The sequence below is a fragment of the Cynara cardunculus genome, assembly GCF_001531365.2.
Source record: "Cynara cardunculus var. scolymus isolate 2C chromosome LG 13, CcrdV1, whole genome shotgun sequence".
Lineage (NCBI taxonomy): Eukaryota > Viridiplantae > Streptophyta > Magnoliopsida > Asterales > Asteraceae > Cynara > Cynara cardunculus.
Genome location: NC_037540.1, coordinates 9,318,445 through 9,330,218, shown reverse-complemented (window position 1 = coordinate 9,330,218; position 11,774 = coordinate 9,318,445). Strand labels below are relative to the sequence as shown.

The 11,774-nt window shown below is 30.5% G+C and overlaps 1 protein-coding gene across 1 annotated transcript in view; it reads left to right on the top strand.

Moving 5' to 3' along the window:
• Positions 1–3,383, top strand: part of LOC112525413 (probable sodium/metabolite cotransporter BASS4, chloroplastic) — a 20,552-nt gene extending 17,169 nt beyond the window's left edge. The window contains exons 11-14 of the mRNA XM_025135537.1: positions 757–842; positions 1,323–1,452; positions 1,678–1,779; positions 3,219–3,383. Coding sequence (XP_024991305.1) covers positions 757–842; positions 1,323–1,452; positions 1,678–1,779; positions 3,219–3,359 — 459 coding nt within the window. The 3' untranslated portion in view covers positions 3,360–3,383. The remainder of the gene's footprint in view (positions 1–756; positions 843–1,322; positions 1,453–1,677; positions 1,780–3,218) is intronic.
• The last annotated feature ends 8,391 nt before the right edge of the window (positions 3,384–11,774 follow it).

Genomic DNA, 11,774 nt, shown 5'->3' with positions numbered 1-11,774 from the left:
TTCCACGTATCCTCACATGGTATCAGAACCAACGCTTATGAATTAAGCTGCATATCACCTTAGAAAAAACAACACAGCGGAATTAGATACTGATGATTCACCTTAGGGAAATACAAACTATTTGGTTTCATTTCAGTTTATTTTTTTTTTTGGCTTCTTTTATTTTGAGTTGATTCATGATACTTAGGGGTTGTTTGTTTACTTCTTAATAGTTTCATTAAAAGGTAACATTTGAATCGTTAAGAGGTGAATTTTGTTTGACAAATTTTTTTTGCCTCTTAATGGTTCTAAAACCCTTTGAATGATTTTGTATCATGGACCTCCCTTAACAATTAAGCGCACTAATTTCATCATAAACAATTACCAAACAATTATATTTCATTTCTCATTATATCATGAGAGTCTCTTAATCATGCACCAACTCATTTAACAACTGTCAAACAACCCCTTAGATTCATAAGTATGACTTATTTAGGGGGTTACCACATTAATTAACTTTTGGTATCATTTCTTTATGCTTATCTTCTTATCATTGACAATTTATTTATACTTCTCTATTGGTATAGACAAATTAAGGGAATGCATGTCTGAACTCCTAATTAATACTAGTTCTGATTTATATCCTTTGCTGAGAGGTTGTGCACGTCAAATTGCTTGCTCATTTCAGCGACATACATAATTAAAATTGAATCTATCCATTCTTTAGCTGTATCTTGTGGAACTGTATTCAGTTTTTGTGTTTATAATCTTATTCAGATCCCTTGGACACAAGTGAGCACATCAAGGCCACTTCTTCTAAGTGTTAAGCCCACACTTGTTCTTGTAGCTGTTGTAATGGGAGCGTATGTTCTCGTCTTGTATTCATCTTAAATCTCAACTTCTATATATATATATATATATATATATATATATATATATATATATATGCTCAAATTCTTTGGTTGGCTTTCTCCTTTTTCACAATGAGGCTACTCATCAAACTCTAAACAGTTCAAGTATACATCCTTATCACAGCTTTTCCTACATAGATTTTTCAACACTTTATTCCCTCACGACTCTGTCATTATGCATTCATATTTCTGTTTTTCTTCTGCTTTTTATGTATGGGTGTGTTTTGCATTCGGTTATGAAGATTTTGAAAACCCGGGAACTAACTATTCGTCTTTATTCATGATGAATGTCGTGAGAGGCATTCATGATAAAAGTAAATGCATAATATTAATGATTATTCATCATAAATAATACATAAAAATAGTTGGCTCCCAGGTTTTCTAAAACACTGATGTAAATCATAACTCATGTGAGCATCTTATGAAGTGCAGGCTTCTCCACTTCGTACTGTTGGGTTTCAATGCGCTCAACATACAAATCCTATGTTCCTTGTCTGGTGGCAGCAAATCAATTTTTTCTAAGCAGGAAAATTATCGCACCCTCTTGATGGTCGCAAGTCAGGTATAATTCATCCGCTAATAGTTTTATTTATTCTCAACTAGTCATGTCATGTCCCTCTTATTTTATCCAGTTCTGTTATGTCCAATCTAATCATATTTGCATACCAAACACTACTTAATTGTCGATTGGAGTTTTGGGAGAGTTTATTTCAGCAAAGACAGCTAAAATCGCAATCAGATATATGTTCTTTTGATTTCGTACAATCTTTTCTTGCTTTATTTGTAGAAATCTATTACAGTGTTGGTTGCAGTTGTGAATCAGCTCGGTGCTACCTTTGGTGCATCCGGCTTACTCGTCCTTCCCTGTATTGCGGCACATTTAAGCCAGGTTTAGCACCTCCTCTCTATCTATATTGTTTATAATTTATTTGTTTTATAAACCGGAAGTGTTCATGAAAATAATCTTCGACCCCTAGGAGCAGAGATAAGATATGTGGACATCTTATCCCACAACCTGCCTTTGTAAGAGATTTAATGGGTCATTTGGTTTGGTTTGGTCTATTTTCATCCATCAAGTTGTTGAATATATAGCGGTATCCGGTAGAACTTAGCCTCCCAGGAGATCTAGGGTTCAAACCTCAACAAAGGAGTGTGCATGAATATTTGTCGTATATAAATATTATATTATTTACAAAAAGTTGTTAAATTGCACCAGAAATAGAACTTGCGTGAAAGTAAGAGGAAATTGATCAAATTAGCCTTGTAAACGAACATCTTCACGTTTTAGCCAACTTTTTCTTGTTTAAACCCATATAGCCAAGATTTTGCACGTGTCTTTTTCATAACTTGCGAAATGTACTTTTTATTAATGGAATATATGTTGGTGTTTTCGCAAGCAGTTGTTCTCATTTCGCAAACTTGCCAATTTCACAAACCAACCCAAATAGAATCATATTTAATTCAGGAAAAAAATACCATTCACACGTTAAGAAAGAGATACTTGCAAAATATTGGCTATTTAGGTCAAATCGAAATTATTTTGGCTAAAAAGTGAAGATTTTAGTCCAAATGGGCTAGTTTGGCCAATTTTCCAAAACTAGCCTCGGAAGTAGGCATGGGAATGGRGTGGGAACCCCAATCCCGTCCCCGATCCCAATCTCCATTTCTATCCCCGCCGTAGAATAGGATCACATCCTGGTCCCCAACGGGGAATCAGGGTTTTTTTTCTCTGTTTATATGAGATATTTTTAATTAAATGTGTTAAACACCACACTAGATCGATAAGGGTGCTTGTTTGAATCTCACAATATTTCCAAAATTTAATTTTTATACAGTATCAAATATTCATATGTAAACAAAATCACAATATCGTACGTAATTGTTTGATCAAAAAGGACATGTAAGAAAAAATGTATATAAGAAGAAACGTAAAAATACTATTTCTAAAATTTAAAAGATATTAAATCTAAATTTTTATAAATATATTTAATAATAAACATATAATCGGGGATCGTGTTACCTGGCCCTAGCCTCATCCCCGATTTTTAACTTTTAGGAATCCCTGTCCCCAGTTTTTAGGGAATCCCTAGCCCCGTTGAGATAGGTACACCGGTTTTTCCAATGGGACAGATCCCATTCCCGTGCCTACTCGGAAGCACCAAATGACTTCAAGTTTTTGTAGGTCTTAGGTTGTGAGTTCGAGCTTCTTAAAGTTGTGGGGAAAATCCGTTGAAGCACCATATACATCTCAACTTTTCAAGTTTGTATTCTCTTTGTTATGTGGGTCCCATTTGTACCACTCACATGTCTGAGGTTTTCGTATTTTAGGTTGTCATCGACTCCTTTTTGGTAGGTTATTGGAACAAGAAGAAGGTAACAGCAATCCAAGAAACGGTTAAACCGCAAAAACTGATAGAACCAAATCAAGATGGACCATTTTTACCGATTCAACGGACGTTTTCAGTTTGAAAAATAGTCAAATCACACAGTTTGGTTTGATTGTCGTAGTTAAAGTGTCTAAGTACCAACAATCATTTATTGTTTGTATGAGCAATCAAATCATATTGTATTGAATTTTTTTTATGTGAAATGAATGATTAATATGCCTTGCATAGGAATTTAAAGTTTCTAGAATTTGTAGTATAGTTTCTTTACGTTGGACTTAGGATCATGTAAAGGTAAAAAAAAACCGAACATTTACGGCAAAAACATTGTGAAGGTTCGGCTTTTTTCTTTTACATTCATAGCAAAAACACAGAGGTTTAAATGCAGTGACTCCGGGTTATTTGCAAAGCATGTGATCGTCCTGGGATTAGTCGGCTCACATAGCGGGTTGGATATCCAGGTTAATAAAAAAACACTGTGAAGGTTACCTTCACAGCGTTTTGCTGTGAAGTTTCAAGTGTAAAAAAGTGATCTCACGAGTCTCACGAAAACATGTTGGTCTCACGTGAACTCAACTCTATATATATGTATACATATACATATATATATATATATATACATATACATATACATATATAGGGAGTCATTCAAAAGAGAACTGGTTAGTTTGTGATAATCGTAAGATCCAATTTTAACCACAAATTAATGGATAAATTAGGAAATTGATAATTATGTAAATTTTGAATTAAAATTTTAATTAAAGGGCATTTTGATTATTTTAAAACTCTCCTCTTTCCTCTCCCCTCTTCCGCCCTCCGATCAGAAACCCCCGACATCCAGTGAACTTATTCCGACGAACACCAAGATACACAATGTCATACCTAAAATTATCGACACTGTTAAAGAAAAGATACATACAAATGACATTTAGTGTGATACATATTGTGATACCTAAGAACTTCTAACAGTAAGACACAAACACAATGTGATACATATTGTGATACCCAAAAACTTTAATACACAAATTCATTATGATACTCATTGTGATATCACTATGCTACCGTCTTGAATATGGATTGAGACCAAATCTGATATGGGTTTTATATCAAACATAACCACTATGATACCCATATCAAGATTTGAAGAAAAGAAAGAAAGAAAAACAATAGCCTCAAACATAGGGTTCAAACCCGAAAAAGTTCTTATAAACATGGATCTGGAAACCAAGAAAAACTCATTTTTGAAACCAGAGAGGGGAGGAGGGTTTAGAAAACAGATCTATCTATATCGTCGTCATTATCTGCTCCGATAATGTAGTCCACGTTGGTATTTGATTTCAATGCATTTATGAATTCTTGGGTCCTTGGTCTTTGATTCCCAAACACGAATCTTCCTGTCCTGATGGCCGGTTATCGAGCAACCACCCACGTTTCCATCACCTCATCTCCTCCTTCCCCGCCGATTACCGATCTTTTTTTGACGACTCCTTTCCATGGCTGCCAGTAGAAATTGAGGGAAATGGAAAGAGCGAATTTTGTTTCTTTTGGTTTGATTAGTGATGAAAGATATGGAAATATTTGATGAATCTGGTATATGGAAAAATATAAACATGAATTGTAATTTTTTTACTGAATTACCCTTTATAATTATTTAAAATATAATAATTATTATTATCTTAAATGATTGGTTAATATTGGATCTTACGATTATCACAAATTAAACGGTTCTCATTTAATTAGGCATATATATAGAAATCACTTATGTAAAGAAATATATTTCGACTCTATTCTCTGCCTTGGGTACACGAAATTCATCTCGGGATAATCCAAATTCCTAAGTTAAAAAATCAAGAGCAAAACACTTCCATGTTGTGTTTTCTCGTATGCTCAAAAGGTGAATTCTATTTGTTCTCTTTTTTTATAGAGGGTAAGTGAATAAGACAGGAGATAAGAACTAGGTGTATATGTTTTAACAGTTTTGTTAAAAATACTTTTAAAAGACCACCGGATGACCTTAAACTACAGCCCCAGGTGGCGAACAGTCGACATCGAGGTGCCAAACCTTCTCGTCGATGTGAGCTCTTGGAGAAGATCAACATGTTATCCCTAGAGTAACTTTTAAGTCTAATATAATAAGTGTTTCTTCGTAGGAATGTCCACAAATTTGACATGACCCGATCAATTCGATCGAACACTAGCCATCTATTTTCATTTCTATAATATTCAACAATTATTTGAAATTATATATTCTATTTTTTAATATATTAATATTTAATTAGGTCATAAATTCGCATTGTAGTAAGTAAAGTCATCGAGTCTCGGTCAATAAATCTAGAAATTGTCGATTTTGACCAACCACCTTCAGTTTCATTCATCTATTTTTTTTATAGGTTGGTATTTTCATGTAGTTCCAAGATTTTGCACCTACTTGTATCAAAAAAAATTGTGTTTTTATATTTTCAAATACGTATTTAAAAAAAATATCAATCACATACGTAAACTTTCGCAACAGTCTTTGGAGTAAACTATGATTTTCATCTCTATGGTTTGTTAATAGTTCAATTTTTGTCCTTGTAATCTATAACTTATTCTATTTTTGTACTTGAACTAATTTCTATCTTTAAAGTACAAGGGACCAAAACAGTTGTTAACCATAATGACCGAAATAACAACAAATTTTAAATCATCAGGATTAAATAACAATGAATTACAAACTACAAAGACGAAAACCGCAATTTCTAAACCATGGGAACGGAAATCACAATTTTTAACAAACTACAAGGACGAAAAATGTAATTTACTCTGGTAATGGTTATGTTTTTTACATAAATGTAGATTTTAAGACGAGAAAATTAATCATCTTAATTGTTAATAATGATTTATGTTAATCAAACTTGGTTTTTAGCAATTAAAATTAAAAGTGGGGTTGGTTAATAACATCAACGTCAAAACTTATTTTTTTATATTTTTAATATTAAATTTAATTTGATTCCGACGTAAAATATTTTACGGTACATATATCATCAACTTTAAATAAAAATTCAAAATCATGATTAAGTGAATAGACATGTACTCCTCTTTTAAAGGAATCGATTAATTTATGCAAGTGACGTCGTATAGGAAGTTGAGTATGTCGATATTGCGTGTAAAAGTGAATTTTAAAAAATAAAATGTGAATATTTATTGAAAAACTTTTACTATTTAAAAACGATAAAATATATTTACAGTTTTACAGTTTTATTTACTACAAATATTTTATTTTTGGCCATGGACTACGGAATTAGTGGAAGTCAGATGTCAATGGTTGGTGAAGATGTGACAAACCCAAAACGTCATATTCTATTCTTCTCATAATTGAGAGGGAGATATATATAAATTAATACAACTTAATTAATTGAGATATTTATTAAAATAATAAAAATTTATTTATTATGATTTAAATATTTATAAAAAAATTATTATAGTTCATTAATTATAATCAATACTTTATATGGAAAATTACATCAAAATGAAACCAACTTGCACCTGATTCCTACTTTAAAGAACTAACTTTCAAAATTTTCATTTAGGGGTTTCTATTGAACTTTTTGTTTATTTAAGGGTTTGGTTGAGTTGTTAATGCTGACATCATCCAGATCTTTTATCAACTAAGATATTTCACGTCAATTTAATTTTTTATTTTAAAACTAATATTCCATGTCATATTAATTTTTTAGTTTTAAAATAAAAAATTAATATGACATGTAATATCTTAGTTGGGAAAAGATCTGGATGATGTCAGCATTAACAACTCAACCAAACCCTTAAATAAACAAAAAGTTCGAAAGAAACCCTTAAATGACAATTTTGAAAGTTGGTTCCTCAAAATAGGAATCAGGTGAAATTTGGTTCCATTTTGTTACAATTTTTCTTACTTTATATTAAAAAACAATCAAAACTTCTATCAAATCACAAATTCATCAAACTAAATAAACAGTTAAGATTAAATTGTATTGATTATACAAATATAAAAAATTATATAATAACTCTAACTTTTTCTCTATATATATTCTCTCAAAAATAAAATAAAAATAAAAATGTAAGACAATCAATCATTCATCCAATAAATAAAAAAATTAGCCACCTTTTTTTTCCTTGAAACGTCACGTATTCAAGTCGTAGGTGGATTCTTATAGGGGAGAAAAACTACACACAACAATTTTATATGTTTACGTAACAACAATAAATAATATTTTTATATTAAAATAAAACAATTAAAACTTGACTTCACAAATCATCATCATCATCATCTATAATTTCAAATACTTTCGAGCCTTAAAACAGTTGCATTTTGTCATTACAAACCAGTTATTAAAACGATATTGTTCGTTCAACGCTTGTTGATCAGTATTATCTCTTTCAAACTCTTAATATCCAATTGCATACATCGATACAAAATTCCCGTAAATAAGTTTCAACTATCAGATAGACTCGGTCGGTTAAATAAAAGAAATTATTATTGTAAAAATCATTAAATATAAATATTTAATTAAATATTATGTTTCTTATTCATTATATTTAAATATTCCAGCAACGTTACAAGAAAATCATGAGTTTATTAGTTATATAGTTAAATAACTGATATCTTTTTTTATTTACAACTGTAGACTAAAATCAATGATAACCATTCAAACTTTACATAAAATAATTATATGACATGCATAAACATGATTTATTTTTTTATTAAAACTATTTTCATTATGTTATAAATATAATATCTACATTGTAAGAAAATTTGTTTTATGGGATGTATATAATGTCTAAGTGTTCTAATAGAATAATTTACAGATAAACATGATAAATACCGTAGATCTTACCCAATAAGACCAATGATAGATAGTCTTACCCAAAAAGAGAGGGTGATAACTCTTACGCAATTAGAATAAATAAACTTACACGTCCTCCTCACATTTGATAAAGTTTGGACCCTTGACCTTCTAGGAGGCCAAAAACTCACATACTGTTAGGTCAAAGGTCCATTAATTGTGTTATTTATGTTTGTAAGTTCAATTAGATTAAAAATATCATAATTAAATTCTTTTAATAAACTTTTTTTAGTTTGTTAATTATATTTTGAAAAATAATGTTTTTCTATAATAAAAAAATATATTTTTGATTTTATTTTTTATTAAGTGGGAAAAAATGGTGTTAAAAATCATATACAATTTTTGTGGGATGGAGTTGGTCCAACTAATTCACCAATTAATAAAGACATATATTACCAATAGATAAACGGTCAAGATTGTACCTTTTAAATATGATTTAATTATTAAATCCTTCTACCAATATTAATTTTGTCATCCACAAATTATCAAAATAATACGCAGAATATATATATATATATATATATATATATATATATATCATGTAACACGTTAATTTCATGTTTGATTAATTAATTATTAAGCATTCAAAATAACTTTTTAATACCTTGTGAATTGATTACTAATAAGCAACTGGAGCATCTTCAAAAGATCTTTAAAACGAGATTTTAACGAATTTTGTTCTAAACAGATTCTTTAAAATGGAGAAAGTTGAAAAAAACAGATTAAATTTTTTAAATTTAAAGATTTTTATAAAAATGATTCCTTGTGAATGAGAAAATATTTTTTATGTTTCTATCAATGAAAATCTTTTAAATTAAATGTACAACAGAGATGATATTTTTATGAAAGGTGGTGAATATTGATTATAATATTAAAATATTTCATTCATTTATTAAAATATTATTTCTCTTTCTAAATATTTATTTTCAAAAATTTTTATTGGTGTTTAGTAATGATTTTTGGGTGATCTCCATATTTGGAGAAAAAAACCTCCTATTTTCTCAATTTTGGAGATAGTTTGGAGTATAAGCTGTTGGAGTATAAGCTGTTGGAGCAAAATAGAGGCTCAAAATTCTCATTTTGAAGAAGCTGTTGAAGATGCTCTTAGAAGGATTTGAAATTGAATTGCATTACAATCCTGTGTTGGGTTTGAAGCATTTCCTAGATTTGAAATCCCTTAAACATGCCTACGGATGGTTAGTATCTTACGGGATTTCATAAGATTTGTATGTAATAAAAGTTTAAAATATGTTTAAAACCCTTGTTTTGTAATAATCAATTAAATAAAATGTAATTTAATTTAATTTAATTATTTTTAGAGTAAATTACATGTTTCATCCCTATGATTAGGTGTTTTTAACGGTCCCTGATCATTTCCTTAATTGCAGTATTTTAATAAATTCAGTCCCTAAATAAATTAAAACATTACATTCATGTAGTTGCATTAACGACTCGACTCAACTCAACTCAACTCAATACAATCATACGGAAACGATCCATTTAATTTTAAAAAAAATATACCATATCTTTGACCCACCCACCTACTACTACTACTACTACTATTAGTAATGGGATTTTATTTCTTTTATTATTAAATTTGATGACGTGGCATCAATTATGATGACGTGACACATAAAGTAGATTATTAAAAAATAAAAAATCCACGTCATATTTTTAAAATTTTATTTTGGAGTAAAGTATGACCAAGTCTCCCGTAAATTTCAGCGGTAAACTATAGGGCCATGTCTCCCACCTCCCCCTTCGCCGGTCATCTTCTTTGACCGCCCTTCCCCTGTTCTTCTTCCCCAATTTCTCAAATCTAAACCAAACCCATTAAGATAAAAGAAACCATGATTACGGTTAAGGGTTTTGGGTTCCTTGTTCACTATGAATGGAAAACCCATATATATATACACACAGTTTATACACACATGTACAGTGGGGTGTTATATCGGCCATTTTAGAACTTATAGCCGACACTCGCACAACCCTCTTAATCCTTGGATTCCTGCATATAATCAAGTTTAAAACCCAATTAATGGATTGTCGTGTTGTGACGTGCGCCCATATCGAAGGAAACTAGAGATTTGTTGAATAGCATTCCTTGTGAAAAAGAAGACGGTAGATTAAGCGACGGGGAGAGAAAGAGAGGGAGAGAGATCAGGGGCGGGAATCGATGGCTGCGGCAAGAGGTGAAGATGGAGCGACGGCGATAGGAGAATGACCACAATTGGAGAAGCAACAAGGCTTAGAGGATAAATAATGGTTTTATTTTGAGGTTATATTGGTACATAAATAAGTTTGTTGCATATTGTTCCATGGGATGAGGTTGGAACATGAGGGGTTGGAACATGAGTGTTTCACATAAAAATTCGGTCAAATGTAGAACATTGATCCTTGTTTTGTTTTGTCATGTTCATTGTACTGAATACACCCTAAAAGATGAGACTGATAGAGGCAACAAAGGGAAATAAGATTTCCATGTCAAAATGTTAACGACCCTGTTAATTTGTCGTCTAATAAAACATACAGAATAAGGGTCTTGTTGAATTAACATAATAAAGTCTTTGAGTTGTAAGAAAAAAAAAGGTTGAAATGTTGAAACATTTTCTTTATAAAACTTATGCACTTGACTTAATTTAACAAAATCAAAATAGCAGTCTAAACGTTCAAAATCAAACCATATTATTTCAAAAACTTAAAAAATAATTAATAACTGTCTACGAGGACCATTCCATGAGGTGAGGGTGGACTATCCAATCCTAACAACAAAAGGAGGGAAACAACCATTTTAACCCTTCTTGGTAGGAGTGTTTATGGGTTAAATTGATCGGGTTGAACACATTTGAAAACCTAATCTAATGTTTGCGGTTTGGAAAAATCTTAACCCAACCCAACCGAACCCGTATGGGTTGGTCGGATTGATACTTTGATATATTAAAATATTCCTCTAAACTTGAATATGTTATTTCTCTACTCATAATTTCTTTTTCATCATCAACCATTTGATACAACTTATCCATAATTCTTACGTATATCACATTCAGTTAATTTTCTTAATTTACATATATATATATATATATATATATATATATATTCACAGTTACTAAACATATATATGAACGAGTTATATAAAGATATGAATAGATTTAAAATATGTGTATATGAAAAGCATACATGATAGTGTAATTGTATAATGTGTATAATAATAGAAATTCAACAATCATATTAAATCCAAAAAATAAAAGGATATCGGGTTCATCAGGTTGGGTTGGATTTTTAAATAATAGCAACCCAATACATACGGTTTAAAAATTTTACAACTCGATTAAATATCAAATTACTTCGGATTAGATTATTTCCTATTGGGTTGATAGGGTTGGTGAACACCCCTACTTCTTGGGAGGACTCCATCCACGAATCCAAAGACCAAAAATTCAAAGAAAAATTTGAGTCAAAATAAGCAACAAGGACTTTGAGAAAAAAAAGATTTGTTCTCTCCTACAAACAATATATATATATATATATATATATAGCTGGAGGTTCAAACGAGAACCCCTGTGATTTACGAGAACGCGAGAACAACCCAATAACCTCAAACTTTTTTAATTAATAAATTAATTTTTATTATATAT